The following is a 17,328-nucleotide window of genomic DNA, read 5'->3' as shown; positions in this document are numbered from 1 at the left end:
CTCATGCGTTTCCCACCCACCCACCCTCTTTTAGGCAGGTTTCTTCTTTGACGTTGCTGCGCACTTTGATTGGTCGCCGTAAGGGACCTGGTAGGACTTTTTCCCACTTGGCAAATTGGCTCTGGCCTGTGGTTTTTTGCCTGCCGCGTATGCAAACCGTCACAACTTGGGGGGATTGGCGGTAGGCATTGGATTATCTCAAGAAGGTACAGGTGCGGGGGGGAGGTTGCTGCCATCACCTCCCCCAATATGCGGAAGGGTACTCCCTTAAGGAGTCCGGGGCGTTGCCAAGTTCGAAGCCGTGGAAGGTGAGGGCCAGAGGGCACGCCCCTAATGGTGGCCCCAGGATGAGTTCCTAGTTGATGTGCATCGCAGGACTCATCCAATGGTGGTTTACCCTTCACAGACTGCCAGCAGAGTGGGCTGGAGTCGGATATAGTCGGTTAGATCCAATGCCTATGCCAATACCCCTCTACACCCGTAATCAATAAAGTTGTGGCCTTTCATGCCCATTAACCCTATGCAATGTGTCGTGTGTCTTTATTTCTCGCGGGGAGGACTCGGGGCATCGCCACACAAGTACTGAAATGCCAAACAGCAATGCACAATGCACAAACCTTTTAGCATTAGGTATGCGTTCAACTGTGTTTGATTAACTTCTGAAGAGGTATTTTGTATACTTTAAAAGAAAGGATTACATTCATTTTCACTATAATCCCTTTGCTTATAAATTTCCTAAGTGACTATCTGCAAATTGAGATGTACTTCAACTTGGCCTACATACAGCTAGTAATGAGTGAAATGGTATTAAAAAGAACCCACAGCAAACTGAATGGTTTTGTTTTGTTTTTACTTGTAAATAATGTGTGGTTTATCTAGGCTGTAGTCAGACATTTGAATGCAGCAATATAGGAAATGTATTGCTAACTATGGAATAGCCTGTAAACTAATCTTGCAGATGTTAAAAGTACACATCACAGATGCTTCCCTATATTCCTTGATAATATATTCTGTCAGTGATGCACCAATTTCCCTTGAATTTGGATGTTTTTAAGATTGAGATCTGTTAAGGTTAAACTAGATATACTACCTAATATCTCCCCACAAAGCATTTATAATAATGGTGGCAGTAATTGACTTTTAAAATTACAGTGGTACCTCGGTTTACTAACTTAATCTGTTGTGGAAGTCCGTTCTTAACCTGAAACTGTTCTTAAACCGAGGCACGCTTTCCCTAATGAGGCCTCCTGCCGCCGGTGCCCTTCCACTGTTCGGATTCCGTTCTTAGACCGAGGTAAAGTTCTCAAACAGGGACATTATTTCCGGTTTTGCGGAGTTTGTAAACTGAATCGTTCTTAAACAGGACTGTTCTTAAACTGAGGTACCACTGTATCATCGTTGTCCATAATGTTAATAGTGGCAGCAATAGTAATAGCTATGCTGTTCCATTTATAAAAAAACACACACACACACAAAAGCAACAGTGGTACCTCTACTTACGAATAACTCTACTTACAAATGGAGCTCCGTCCGCCATCTTGGATGCGGTTTAGATAGGATTTTTTCTACTTACGAATTTTTAGATAGGGTTGCTTCTACTTACGATTTTTTTCTCCCAATGCATTCCTATGGGATTCAACTTACAAATTTTTTCTACTTACAAATGTGTGTTTGGAACGCATTAAATTCATAAGTAGAGGTACCACTGTATACCTTTCCAATAAAAACAACAACAGTCCCTTCCCATTTCTAATGAAGTGAACCCAACCTAATAAGAAAATATTTTAGCTGATTCTAATAAAAAGTATCCTACCAATGTTTATTTTGTTGCTGTTTTGTAATAATAATAATAATAATAATAATAATAATAATAATAATAATGCAGTGGTACCTCAGTTTTTGAATGTAATCCATTCCAGAAGACAGTTCGACTTCTGAAATGTTCGAAAACCAAGGAGCAAAGGGCAGTCTGCAAATTTAATTGACAAACACTCAGCAGAAGCCGTTCAACTTCCCAGGCACGTTCAAAAGCAGAAGCATTTACTTCTGGGTTTTCGGTGTTCGAAAACCAAACCGTTCAACTTCCGAGATGTTCAAAAACCAAGGTACCACTGTAATAGATTGAGCAGAGGAGGGAGATTTTTTTGTCAACTCCCTGTTCCCCTACAGTCTCCTGTGACCCCTCCCTTGCTGTTCTAAAAAGTCCCCCAACCCTATGGATTAATTTTTTCAGGGGAAAGGAAGAATTGGTGAATGTCACAATCCAGCACTTGCACCAGTAGAGCATCTCCGTGAGCAGAACTCCACCCATTGTGAACCTGGTTCCATCATCAAAATTGCATCCAGGTTGATCATTTCCCCCTTTAATGAATCAATCATTTACACCACGGGTGTCAAACACAAGGCCCGGGGGCCAAATCCGGCCCGCCAGACCTCGTCATGTGGCCCGCCGAGCACCCCAGCCAGTGGGACCCAGCAGCGGGACCTTGCTGCTGAAGCGCCGCGCCGACAAAGCGCCGACAAACAGCTGGGGCCGGGGGGGATAGAAAGGCGGCCGGAGCAGCGCTGCGTGGAGCGCCCCGAGCCACAGCAGGAGAAGGAGGAGACAGCTTGCCGGGTCAGCGCCCGGAAACGCCGCACGGAGAGTCCCGAGCCTCTGTGACGCAGCAGTGCTCTGTAGCACTTTGAATCCTCGTCCTCCTGCCATGGCTCGGCGCCTGGAAACGGCTGCTGCTGCTGCTGCTGCTCCTGAAGCACAGACAAAGCACCCAGCAGCGCCGTGTGGAGGAGGAGGAGGATTCAAAGTGCTACAGAGCACTGCTGCGTCCCAGAGGCTCGGGGCTCTCCGCACGGCGCTGCCGGGCACCGACCAGGGTAGCCGCCTCCTCCTCCTCCTCTTGCCTCACCTCCTCCTCCTCCTGCCGCGGCTCAGCCTCATGAACGTGAGCTCAGCAGCGGCTCAGCCTCACGAACGTGCAACTCTGAGGCTTTACGCACTTCTCCTAAAACGGACACCCGCTGCCTCACGCTGCACGGGAAATGCTTTTTGCCCCTGGGTCCCTTCGTGCTCTTTTCTGGCGCTGAATCAAGGCGGCGACCCCCCCTTCGCTTTCTTTTTTCCTCTCTCTCGTTCTTATTCTTTCTTTCCCTCTCCTTCCTTCCTTCTTTATCTCTGTCTTCTCTCCCTCTTTTTTTTCTTTCCTTCTTTATTCCTTCTTTCCTACTCTTCTTTCTCTCACCTCTTTCCTTCCTCTCTCCCTCCTGCTCCCTCTTTTCTTTCTTTTTCCTTCCTTCCTTCCTTCCTTCCTTCCTTCCTTCCTTCCTTCCTTCCTTCCGTCCTTCCCATCTTTCTTCCTCTCCCTCATTCTTATTCTTTCTTTCCCTCTACTTCCTTCCTTCTTTCTCCCTTTCCATCTTCTCTCCCTCTTTCTTTTTCTTTCCTTCTTTATCCCTTCCTTATTTCCTACTCTTCTTTCTCTCCCCTCTTTCCTTCCTTCCTCTCTCCCTCCCACTCCCTCTTTTCTTCCTTCCTTCCTTCCTTCCTCCCTCCCCTCCCCTCCCTCTCCCTCTCCTCAGAAACATAGGATGCTGCTTCATACTTCTGGCCCTTAAACCCTGGAACCAGGAGAGCAGCTCCAGTGAGTCAACCTCAGCCAGTCCCTTTGGTGAAGGGTGGTGGCTCACTGGCAGAACATCTGCCCTGCATGCAGAAGGACCCCAGCATCTCCAGGTACTAGTAGCTCTGCAAAGGTCCTGCATGAAACCCTAGTGAGCCTCCACCACCCGGTGCAGTTACCAAAAATCATTTTTCAATAAATTGTACAATAATTGTACATTTAAATATCTACTTGCCATTATTCTGACTATGTTTCTGCTTTCAGAGCTAGTTATTACTTACATTATTACAAAAAACAGTAATAATTGAATGCAGTGACAATAATTTATGATAATAAAGAGTGGAACATAGTCCTACAGATACAACCGGCCCTTTGAGGGTGACCAAACTGCTGATGCGGCCCCCGATGAATTTGAGTTTGACACCCCTGATTTACACTGTATGGGAATCAGAGAGAGAAAGGGAGGGAGGGAGAGAAAGGGGGGGGAGAGAATAATTTTTGAACTTATTTGCAACACAGTAATAAATATACAAAAATGATAGCCCCTGTATCCCCCACCAAGCACCCTGGCGTCAGCTTATGAAAATTAATTTAAATCAAGGTGCCACAATTCAAATATTCATGGAAGCATTCCTATGATTTACTCAGATATGCACTTTGCTCTGTGTGGTGTATTTTTAAGAGCATTCATCCAGTGTTGCCAAACTGAAAAAGTATTTCTAACATCAGTAATACTGTACATTTCACACCAAACTTTCTGTGCATCTTCACTGGCAGAACTCTGCAACTCATCTAAATCCAGTGAACCCCTGATTCATGCAGGGCAAGGGAACAGGGCCCTAAAGGTACTTTCTGTCATTGTTTCAATTACAGAAGTATGTGGGTAACAGGCTTGGATTTGACAGCAACTGAAGAAAGAGGATATTATATGCATGCCTTCAATCAGCTTTGTATTTGATCCTTAAAGGGAAAATTATGTGAGAGGCAGGGGAAGAAAACAACAAACTAAGCAAGATCCCAATTTCAATATAATTTGGAGAAAATAACTGATTTGGGTTGGACATGTTGCCAAAATGGATGACTCAAGGCTTCCAAACAAGAAATGGAAACCAGAAGGGTGCCTAAAGCCTTAAAGAAGAACAAATTGGGAAGATATGATTGACTGTAATGTTTCAAAATCAACTATTGCAAAGACGAATTTGGGTGGCTGCCCAGAACACAATTGAATGGTGATGTTCATTTAGATGCTTAATGCTGAAACAAAATAATGCATTTTAACTGTGCTTCGGTTAAAGCTGCAGCTGTTAACTCTTTCCATTTCGTTAAACATTTAGAGATGTGGTGACACTTCCTTGTCTTCTCTTTCATTCTGAAATTCGGAACACTTATCAGCATCACTGGTGGTGCTGTCCTCTTCCTTGAACAAGAGCAAAAATGAAGGAGAATATAGAAGGGAGAATCCTAGAATTTGTTATGGGACCTTGAGATCTATCCATATCTTGAGCACAGTAGCTGCCCTCATCACCATCTCTGTTCTCCATGAGTTCGAGGGATAACTGCTAAAATGGGAGGCCTTCTTTTTTAAAAAATATTTTTATTGGTTTTATAACAAATACAAAAAAGAAATACAAAAAATACAAAGAACAGAAAAAGATAAACAAACAAAAACAAGAAAAGGAAAAACATTTCTTTCACAATTTATCCAGTATATTTCTTACTCCGTCGACTTCCCCCTTCCCCCCTTTCCACGTTTCTATTTGTCAATTGTAGCACTCTCTACTTCTTAATCCATTTCTTCTTCTAATTCATTTATCATAAATATTTTTCTTGATCCCATTCAACCCCTCAATCCCAATATTTGAAAATAACATTTGGATCTAAAAATCTTAATGATTATTTTACATTTATACTTGTTCCCTTCTTTCTAGGTCTATAGGCTTCTTCAGCCTCTTAATACCGCCACTTCCCTTATTGTCCATTTTTAATATAATGTTTCTTCTCCAGATAAATCTTAAATTTCTTCCACTCTTCTTCCACCGTTTTCTCTCCCCGATCTCGGATCCTCACAGTCATTTCAGACAGTTCCATAAATTCTATCAGCTTCATCTGCCAGTCGTCCACCGTAGGTAGGTCTTCAGATTTCCAACTCCTTGCTAATACAATTCTAGCTGCTGCTGTGGCATACAGAAAAAAAGTAACATCTTTCTTTGGCATTAGTTTGCTTGTAATGCCGAGTAAAAAGGCTTCTGGGTTCTTAACAAACGTGTTTTTAAACACTTTCTTCAACTCTTTCTTCTTTTTACTCACAAAGGTTCCTTGCACAATTTAGAACTCCCAACTTCTAGGCGTCTAAATCACACAGGGACCCAACACAAGCAGAGTAGTCTACTCACTGCAGATGTTCTGACCCCAACACACCAAGGGACTGGTAGTGCTGGCACACTGGAAGAACTGAGATCGGAGGCCACACCTCATGTTTACACCCCCATGTGATGATAATTGTGTGTGGGGATTGCTTGAATGTCATTGCTACTAATGCTGTAGCCACTATATTCTTAGAATGCATTCAGCATGGCCTGGCCCTACCATTAGACAGAGTGAGGCAGCTGCATATATTATATATTATTATATCCTATGATACTTTATTATTATAGAGATACTGCTAACTTTAATGACACCCCAAACCCACTAAGTTAAGAGGAAAAGAAAGGGGAGGCGGGGGAACCAGATTTGGAAATAAGTTAGGGAGTTACTTGAAGAGCAAATTAGAGGAAAAGTAGGCTCTGTGGCACTGTGGTCTAAACCACAGAGCCTAGGGCTTGCTGATCAGAAGGTTGGCGGTTCGAATCCCCGTGACGCGGTGAGCTCCCGTTGTTCGGTCCTGCTCCTGCCAACCTAGCAGTTTGAAAGCATGTCAAAGTGCAAGTAGATAAATAGGTACTGCTCCGGCGGGAAGGTAAATGGCATTTCCGTGCGCTGCTCTGTTTCGCCAGAAGCGGCTTAGTCATGACCCGGAAGCTGAATGCCTTCTCTCTCGGCCAGTAAAGCGAGATGAGCGCTGCAACTCCAGAGTCATCCGCTACTGGACCTAATGGTTAGGGGTCCCTTTACCCTTTACCTAAATTGAGCCCACACAAAAAATAAATAAATACCATGTTGAAATGTAAATTTTGAGCTGGCTTTCCATAAAGTAATGGTTTAGACAAGCTTCGCAGTTTTTTCTGAATCGCCCCTCCTCACTGCAGTTTCCTGCACCGTCACATTCCAGACCTTTCTTGAAAGTCCTCTGACCCTTAGGACAGGAGAAAGTGCAATTGGATGCGCCAGAGGACAGAAATAGAGAAGCCCAACAAAAATGACCAACAAAAATGAATCCTGTAACAATACACAACACCATCACGTGAATTTAATTCTTCCTCTATGTCACATTCTTAGATTCTATTTATAACTCTGCGCACCAACATTTCAGCATAAACCTTCATAATGAAACTTTGATCGGTAATATTTTGTGGGCCCAATGCAACTGTGGATGGAGGATATATTTGATTCAGTTCACAGTTTAATTTGAATTAATCCTTTCTAATGTGAACTGACCTACCTAATTTGCACTTTTCTGAATGTGACGTGAAATACAGCTGTCCTTTGAAATTCACACATCCCTGAATTTTGTGGGGCAGTTCTCCAACCAAAAAAAGTATACAAGAATGCTTAGACCAAGGGAAAGTTTGCATAAAATGTAGGTATTCATGAAAATAACAATCACAGATGTATATATGAGATATATGAGAAGAAATGATCACTAAAATCTCTGAGATCATCTATAGGAGTGATTGGTTTTCCCCATGGTTGGCAAGGCTTACCTGAAGTCAGCACAAAACTGAGCCTTCAGTGTCGTTGGCCCAGTCTTATGGAATGCCCTTCCAATAGAGATTCAGCATGGGTCTTCAGTATTCATTTTTTAATTTTTGCTAAACTCTTCTATGCCACCAAGGTTCTCCTGACAATTAAGGGGACTGTTATCTGATAACCTGTGATCTGCGATTTTGGTTTTTTATGTGGTTTTTCTTGATTGATTGATTGATTGATTGTGTGTGTGTACATATTTTTAATGAAGATATGGTATGCATATTAAAAATAAATAAATAAAATGCTGGTGTATTTTCATGCTATGTTTCCATGAGACATTAATGAAGCTGCTGAGAAAATGTGGCAACTTGGACATAAGACAAGAAGAAAACTGATGATCACTTTCTACAAAAACATAAAATGAAATAGATGGTGCAAAAAAAAAGACAGTGTTTTTGTGTGGTTGTCTTCTGACACGTGCTCATGTGTATGAATAACGATTTCTCCTCTGAATCCCCAAAATCTTCTGCTTGAAACAGCTGTCCTCCCAGCAAGGCTGCTTCTACAGAAATATCTGTAAGGACACAACTCCCATCGTAGGATATCCTGGTTATATCTTGGGCAGTTTTTGGTTTTTGTTGCTCACAGCTCATGTGCTTTCCATTATTTTCTATTTCCTATGTTCCTAGATCAAATGCACATTTTCTTTTCCCTCTCGCCATATGCACTGACTTGGTCTGTCTCTTGAGGGGCGCAAGTAGACTTCAGGTTGAACCCTTGTAATAATGCAGGACCAAAGTCAATTCATAGATTTTTGAGGTGCAGACAAGACCGATCCGGTGTGTCTTACACAAGCTACGATCCATTGATGACAAGTCATACAGACCTTCTGGAGGCAAGGTGTTTGAGGGAGATGATTTAATAGAAATCTGATTTTCAGCAAGGCAGGTGATGAGCTGAGTTTGTTGTGCCTTTACCAGCTCACACTTACCATCTGCTTTCACTCCTTCCTTTAAAACAAAATCTATTCAAGCTACATGTAATTCCTCTAGCCATGCCGGATACAAAATGGTGGCAAAGACCCACATGAGGATTGTATAAGAGTACTCAAATTAAAGGGGAGTGAGGAGAGCTCACATTCATATGTTCTGGATATGTTTAGTAGACCACAAGCTTAACACGAGTCAACAGTGTAATGCAGCAGCAAAAAAAGCAAAGGCTATTCTAGGCTGCATCAACAGCCATATAGCATCCAGATCAAGGGACATAATAGTCCCGGTCTATTCTGCCTTTGTCAGTCCACACCAGGAATACTGTGTTCAATTCTGGGCACCACAATTAAAGAAGGATATTGACAAGCTGAAACGTGTGCAGAGGAGGACAACCAAGATGATCAAGGGTCTGGAAACTAAGTCTGATGAGGAACGCTTGAAGGAGCTGGGTATGTTTAGCCTGGAAAAGAGGACACTGAGAGGAGATATGATAGCAATCTTCAAATACTATATCTAAAGGGCTGTCACATGGAGGATGGAGCAACCTTGTTTTCTCCTGCTCTGGAGGCTAGAACCCAAAGCAATGGGTTCAAGTTACAAGAAAGGAGATTCTGACCAGCCATCAGGAAGAACTTCCTGACATAAGATCTGTTTGACAGTGCAACAGTCTACCTCAGGAGGTGGTGAACTCTCCTCTCCTTCCTTGGAGGTTTTTAAGCAGAGGCTGGATGGTCATCTGCCGTTTGTGCTTGAGTTGAGATTCCTACATTACAGGGGGTTGGACTAAATGCTAAGTCCCATTGGATAGTTCTAGATTCATGTAGGTAGCCGTGTTGGTCTGACGCAGTCAATATATATATATATATATGTCCAGTAGCACCTTAGAGATCAACTAAGTTTGTTCTTGGTATAAGCTTTCGTGTGCATGCACACTTCTTCAGATAACATTGGATAGTATCCAACTAAGTTTTACTTAGAGTAGACCCATTGAGACCATCGTGTCTTAATTTTGATGGGTCTGCTCTGAGTAGGATTATCATTGGATAGTATAGCTTCCAGCCCTAATCGATATGCACTGTGTGTTGAATTTGTGTTTACTTTTTGCTTCTTCTTTCAGAGGTGTAGACTCAGATTTGAGCCTTGTTCCTCAAATAATTCATTTCAGTTTTGTCCCCTTGAAGTCAGTGGCATTATCTCAGGAGACGTAGTTTAAGGACTGCAGCAGTAGTTACACAATCAGTATGAAAACAGACCTTCTCTGTTGACAATAAAGGCTGTTCTGAATAATTAAGACTGCCTTGAGATTAGTTGTTTTATTCTGAAAAGAAAACAGGTTTGTCACTTGGCTAATACTCATACAGTACATACCTGAATAACCTCTTCTTTTTCTTCTTCTTCTTCTTTCAATAGATTGTTCGGTTTCTACAAAGGAATACTCCCTCCAATCTTGGCTGAGACTCCCAAAAGGGCAGTAAAGGTATTACTCCACTAATACAATTCACTATTGTTGTATAACATATGACAGGTAACATATGAGATAACACCAATAGCAGCTGATGGGGCTGGGGCATTGTTTAGGGGTGTTTGTTGCTGCTATTTGATATTAATATTTTGTATCTTTATTTTTTAGATCTTACTGTGATTTATGTGGAAATTTTTCAATTTGGTTGCACACTTTTTGATGTGTTTTATTTATTGTTTATTATTACTTTTGTTATGTTTGTAATCATGCAAATCTTTTCACGTTGCAAGCTACTTTGAGCATGGTTTTAAGTATGGAAAGGTGGCATACAAATTAAAGTATGATTACGATAGGGCAGCGATATTCTGCTGACCTTCTGTTGCCCGCTTTGCTGCTGCTCACCAAGACATTGAAGGGAAGAGAAAAGGCAGCGGTGAGGATGGTGCAGTGCAAACCACTGGCAGATCCAGTCTAGTTTTCCTGCCAGTGCATTTGCATGTAACGATCTCGTCGCCCTCTTGCCTTCTACCTCCCAGTAAGCCATGGCCATGTGGGCAAGAGAAGGTCAAATGAATACTGCCACCCCACCCCACTAAGATGCCAACAACTAACAACAACAATAACTATACTGTAACCAATAAAACACTAGCATACATTTTTAAACCTGATTTTTTTTTCGGTTTCCAAATAGCACTGTGAAAATTCTGTGCGATAAAGAACTTTTCACAAATGGGCTTTGTTTCTTTGTGTAAAACATTTATAGCCTGCTTTCTCTGTGCTCAAATCAGCTTTTTGCAAAACAGAACAAAAACACCAAAATGAATTATTAAAATCCAGGCTGTTTCAAATGAATTTTAAAAAATGAAGGGCTCGACCTGCCACCTAGTCAGACAAATGTTATGTGTGAGCTGGAAAGATTCACAACCAGGATTCAGCTTCAGAAAACTGATGTGGGTGTCCAGCTGGCATTTAACAGTAGGGCCAGGTGAAACTGCTGGCCCCATAAATTCTTTTTAAAAGGCAGGCCCTATGGATGTCTGGGGTCTTCCATGAAATAGATGGAGAGTTAAGCAATTATTATACCATCTGGAATTTCAGAAGGAGACATTTTTTTTCAGATTAGAACTCCATTAAGCTGAGTGTGGACCTCTTTACACATGTCTCACTATCTGAATTGATGGAATAGTAGTAGCCCATCTCTACCTTTTCTTTTCATTATAAATGCTTTTATTGAGGGGTGAATGACACACAGAATTAGGCAGCAGTATAAGGTATGAAAATGGAGAACTTGATAACATATGAACCATTGTTGAATACACATCAGTAAAAATATAAGTTTTCTTTTAATTTTTTCCAGATGCGAACCATTTTCATTTGGGCCTTCCCTTGAGGATGCAGAGCCTCCCCACCGTGTAACATGGAGGATAGGGGAGGGCAAATACAAAAGGTTGACATAGCTTAAATACACACTGTGTCCAAATGATCTTTCTCTGCAAAACCTCAGGCTTACCCTCACATACTGGGTTAGACGTTCAGAGTACTATAGAGCACATTCTGTCCATCCACTCTTTAAAGGAGAAACTTTCCTTATACTTCCTGTGCCGTGCAATCTGAACTTCAGTGGCCTGCTGGTAACCTTGCATTTCAGATAGAATTGTCTGGATTGCTTGCTAATCTTAGATTGAAAAGAGAAAATAATGTGGAGGGCTTGATTTAGATAAGGAAGCAGAACTTGTGGTTGCATGCATGTGAATGTATACACACACACACACACACACAATGTTCAAACATCTGTTGATAAATACATAATGATTGCAGACTAAGATTCCCCCCCACACACACCCAACCTATATTTATATATACAAAATCCATCAGTATCTATAATTGGATGCTCACATAATTAAAAAGGTAAAGGGACCCTGACCAATATGTCCAGTCGTGACCGACTCTGGGGTTGCGGCGCTCATCTCTCATTATTGGCTGAGGGAGCCGGTGTACAGCTTCCAGGTCATGTGGCCAGCATGACAAAGCTGCTTCTGGTGAACCAGAGCAGCACATGGAAACGCCGTTTACCTTCCCGCTTTCAAACTGCTAGGTTGGCAGGAGCTGGGACCAAACAACGGGAGCTCACCCCGTCACGGGGATTCGAACCGCCGACCTTCTGATCAGCAAGCCCTAGGCTCAGTGGTTTAACCCACAGTGCCACCAGCGTCCCTGTGCTCACATAATTACAGTGGTACCTCAGTTTATGAACACAGTTGGTTCCGGAAGTCTGTTCATAAACTGAAGCGTTCATAAACTGAAGCGAACTTTCCCATTGAAAGTAATGGAAAGTGGATTAATCTGTTCCAGATGGTCCGCGGAGTACTTAAACTGAAGCGTTCATAAACTGAAGCGAACTTTCCCATTGAAAGTAATGGAAAGTGAATTAATCCATTCCAGACGGGTCTGCGGAGTACTCAACCTGAAGCGTACTTAACCCGAAGCATGGGTGTAATTGGTTCCAGAAGTCTGTTCATAAACTGAAGCGTTCATAAACTGAAGCGAACTTTCCCATTGAAAGTAATGGAAAGTGAATTAATCCATTCCAGATGGGTCTGCAGAGTTCGTAAACCGAAAATTCGTAAACCGAGGTGTACATAAACCGAGGTTCCACTGTATGAGTCTATAAATTATATATTTTAGTATGGATTGAATTGGGACAACTTGCTTGAGAGAACTTGCCCATGAGCTTTGCTTCAACACTAACGATAAAATCCTCAGAAGAAAATCACATTGAATTCAATGGCATTTATTTCTAAGGAGATTATAGATTTGTCCCAATTTACTAGGAAAGAGTTACCCAGAGAAGCGGGAGTGTATCACCAAACGTGTGTGTGTGTGCATGCGCTAGATGGGCCTTGGAATCCCTTCCAAATTTGATACAATAATTCGAGTTGTATTGTGGTAATTTTGTACAGCTGCCTCCGTACCTGCCATCCACATCTTGGGGAAACTTACAGAGAAAGGCTGCCTTGAATTATAAAACTGCTGCGCTGATAAAAGATCACTCAGATAAACAAACAAGGCCGAGTTCCTGTTCAGAAGAAAAATATAATTGTCTATTCCTTTGGTAAATCCATTTGCATGTAAAAATAAAGCCATTATAATTAAGGTAATATGTCACTTGGACGCCATGTGTCAAAGACAATTTCACTTTGAAGAGTTCAGATCCTTTGTCTGTCTGTCTGTGCCTCTTTCTGTCTTTCTCTGCCCCCCCCCCTTCTGAAAGAAAGCTGGTAATTCTGAAGGATAAAAAGCCAAACTTTATAGCCCTGATTTAGTTTCGACTTAAAGAAAAGACATGAACAGTGCCAGTACAATGGTTAACAGATGATCTTGTTGGGCAAATACATATTTTGCATGTGTTCCTTCCCAGACATTTTTACCTTAATGTTATTGAGACATATGGTAAGTACTTTGACGTTTTCCCCCTCCTCTGTGGAACTTAGATTTAAATGTATCTTTGCCAGATGGACAGCACTGGTTATTAGATACATGAAGACATATATTTTGCAATTATTTTTCTTTGGATGTTTGTGAAGAAAGCATTTTTTTGTTTTTTACCATAGCAAAAAAAGGGGGGATCACTGTTCAACAGCAACAAAAGTTGCTTCTCTCTATTTTGATAAGGATATTTTGAGCTCTTTAAAAAAAAGTGAGCCATTGAAGCAAACTGTTGAATTTTCTGAAAGGCTAAATCGTACTCGGTTAGTTGTGTGCATTTTGGTCCTTCATTTAGAGTTTCCTAGGATTGTTCAGCTTCAAAACTGTCCCCATAATATGAAACAGAGTTGCTATGCTACATACTAACTAGTTCTTCTGTTTATGGCTTTAGGAAGCAATCGTATTTTGAAAGCAAATTTTAAGTGCAAAAGATTGCTAGGCGGCATGCATAGAGGGTATGGGAAACATTAAAGGAATACCTAAAATTCCATGAAAAAGTTCATTGTGACAATATATAGGGGGGGAAATGGTAGATCTGTTAGTTGAATGTGCAATATGAAAATCTGTTTTGATACTTAGGCTTCAATCCTATACATACTTTTCCGGGAGGAAACCCTATAGAACTCAATGACGCTTACCTCTGAGTAGACAGGCAAAGGCTTGTGCTGTAATTTTGCCATTTAGGCTTTAAATTACTCATGGCCGCAGTCCTCATTTCACCTAATTTTGCATAATCCTATTGATTTTGTTGCTCACTTCTATAGTACAGTATTTTGTAAGTTTACTCAAAATGGAGTCTCATTGACTTCAAAGAGTCATACAACTCCCAGAGCTCTGCATATAGAATTGCAGCCTTTCAAAGCAATCCACTGAGCTCAATAGGACTTATTTCTGAGTACAGACACATTGTAGGGTTATTGTCCAAATTAATTTTTCGCAAGTATTTGTAGCACAGTTTTTAACATTGAATCCCATACTGCATTCAGGGAATTAACTTACCATGTTGTGATTTATAGATACGTTTTTGAATACTGCAGTAGGACCAGTTTTCCATGTGCTATGCGGTGTAAGGTAACATGTTCCATAATGCTTGTGCCTCATCGATTTCAAAATGTTTAAAGGAGATTTAAAATCCCATCTGTATACTACAAGTCATCTTACATGAAAAGTTGCTTTGGCCTTAGGCACTCACCCATTCATTGAAGCATCAAACTCTCCCCCATGCCACACCCTCTCCCAGGCCCACCCCTCACCAGCTCCACTTTGCACCTTCTTTTAGTATTTTTGCTCAGTTGGAATATGTCTTTGAACTCTGATTCTGCCTCTCGCTTGCCAGGGTAGAGGATAGAGAAGGGTGTGTGCGTGTGTAGAAACTAGCACAAGGGTAAATTGCTCCATCCACTTTTCCCTCTAGCCCCAGCCACCAATGGCACCTGTCCTCCAGAAGGTGGCCCAGAAGAAAGACTGCATTGAGGGATGCTTCAAGCATCTGCAACTGGCCCAGCACTCCATACCCCTGTGGATTTAGTGTCATAGGAGAGTTAAACATTGGGAGAAAAGTATGATAGAAGCCCTGGTAGAAATATGGTAGGGTACGGATGCTTCTTCCAAGGGTACTGTGTGTGAAACCTGTTTCAAATGGAGGAGAACTGGAGCAAAGGGAAATGTTACACTTTACAAAGCAGCCTGAGCATGCTGAAAAGGAGAATTGCACAAAAAAACTATGGTTCTCCAGGTCTGAGCTGGTGCTCCACAAGAAGGCACTGGCAGTTGCTGCAGGTAGACTACCTTACACCCTCCAGGAACCCTTTCATTGGATGTAAATGAAAACAGTTCTGCTCCAGGGCACAGCCATGTTGCCAGCTGCTGAGCAGTGTTACCCACTAGATGTCTTTTCTCTGAAATTTTTAATGTAATGGTCATTTTTTAAATATATCCCATGCATGTGAATGCCATGGTATTTTTTATCGCACTGTTGTGGTTGTTCTTGTTGTTGCTGCTGTTGTTTAGTCGTTTAGTCGTGCGACACTTCGTGACCCCATGGACCAGAGCACGCCAGGCACTCCCGTCTTCCACTGCCTCCCGCAGTTTGGTCAAACTCATGTTGGTAGCTTTGAGAACACTGTCCAACCATCTTGTCCTCTGTCGTCACCTTCTCCTTGTGCCCTTTTATTGCACTAGGTATCCTCAAAGTAGTGCTGGCAGAAATTATCAAAGCCAGAGAATGGTGATGGGAAATAACAGATTCAGCAAAGAGAATCATAGAATTGGAGAATTGAAAGGGATGCCAAGGGTCATGTCGTCCAACCCCCTGCAATGCAGGAATCTTAACTAAAGCATCCATGTCAGGTGGCCAAGGAAGGAGAGTCCACCACCTCTGGTGGGAGTCTGATCCACTGTCTAACAGCTCTTACTGTCAGACTAGCCTCCCTGATGTAAATCCTCTACAGCAAGTGGATGGAGAAACTTCATCCTGCAGGCCAAATTTGGCTTGATGCAACTCCCACTTTGGCCCACGAGGCCATTTGTGATGGCAGGTGTGGGGAATATAGAGACATGCCTGGTACAGCTATGCAGCCGAGTTCTCCGCTGGGTACTTGGTTATGCAGAAGTACCCAGAAAGGAGTGTCAAAGTTACCGTTCCAGTCTGCTGGATCAGTTGTACGGCTGAGTTTGCCATGAGAATCTCCGCCCAGGCAATTGCTGCAGAAAGCAGCTTTGCTGACATTTACCTCCACCCCCACATGCCCGTGGAGAGTGATGGCTTGGGGCAATTCTCCCTTCCCACTGCAGGACCACATTCAAAATGTCATGCAAGGGTTTGGGAGTGGGGCTCTACGGGTGTGTCTGTTTAGTGCGCAAAATGTGGAACTGGGAAAAATTGTGTGCAGTTGGAGAGCTGATAATGTACAGTTTGAAAAATGAGAGGAGAGGAATTAGACATGTTGGGTCTGTGTGTTATTCATCACCTAACCGAAGGCTGTGACAGGGGCAGCATTGAAGCATGTGCACAAATTTTGTAAGGGAAGAATGTGCTAATTTCCATACTTATAATGCCAAAACCATATTAAATTACCTTCTTTGTGGCCCGAACCACATTTTCATCATCTTTGTGCAATAATGCTTCATCACATCCTTGTAAATGCCCTTAAACTACTCCTGTTTTTGCACCTGTTAGTTACAGAATGGAGACAGATCCATGAATAAATCATTGCTGTATGATGGATAAACTGTCCTGATTCTTATGCAGAAATTGCCACTGCATAAGGAGCAAAGCACCATTTGTGTTTACTGTATTTCCTGCCCCCCTTTTTAGTGTAGGGGTTTCTAGTGAGAAATTTGCACGGTTGGAAAATCAGCTTTTAAAAAGTTATCTGGGGATCCGGGGGCTGCAGAAGAGAAGAGTGGGTGGGAAAGTCCAGGTTCAAGCAGCCTTGCACTTGTGTACCTCTGGATCCAAACCATTGTTCCGTTTTGGTTCTTAAAAAAAACAACCCAATAGTGATGGTGATATTTAACGTTAACACTGTGCTTGATCCAATAACAACATTCTTACCAAGTTTTAAAGGAATAATTCCTGTACCAAAGACTGGAGCAATTTTAAAGTGTTTTGTCAACTGCTCAAATCGTAATAGCACAGTATACTGTATCTGATCTCAACAATGATGGATTTTGCAAGTGTGGGATCTGTCTCAGTTGTTTAAATTGATATTAAATGATAATAAGAAAAAGAGAAAACTGCCCTGTATTCACTATCTGGAATAAGGAGGAAAGCTTTGCACTGTTTGGTAAGGAGCAGTCTGTTCTTGGCACAAGAAGCTACACAAATGACAAATGGTTATTTGATTTTTGAAGAAGTTTGGAAAGTATTATTATTTTCTTTCTGGGCTAAGAGGAAAAAAGACATTGAGGTGGAAAGCTGCTA

At 42.0% G+C, this 17,328-nt stretch overlaps 1 protein-coding gene across 2 annotated transcripts in view; it reads left to right on the top strand.

The window, feature by feature from the left end:
• The window catches only part of SLC25A21 (solute carrier family 25 member 21), a 277,654-nt gene that overhangs the window by 242,443 nt on the left and 17,883 nt on the right, over positions 1–17,328 (top strand). For both annotated transcript variants that reach the window (XM_035109126.3, XM_035109135.3), the window contains exon 4: positions 9,866–9,932. In XM_035109126.3, the coding sequence (XP_034965017.1) occupies positions 9,866–9,932 (67 nt within the window). The remainder of the gene's footprint in view (positions 1–9,865; positions 9,933–17,328) is intronic.

The sequence above is a fragment of the Zootoca vivipara genome, chromosome 1, assembly GCF_965207765.1.
Source record: "Zootoca vivipara chromosome 1, rZooViv2.hap1.1, whole genome shotgun sequence".
Taxonomy (NCBI): Eukaryota; Metazoa; Chordata; class Lepidosauria; order Squamata; family Lacertidae; genus Zootoca; species Zootoca vivipara.
Note: the sequence above shows the minus strand (reverse complement) of the source record. Positions and strands in the feature narration are given on the sequence as shown.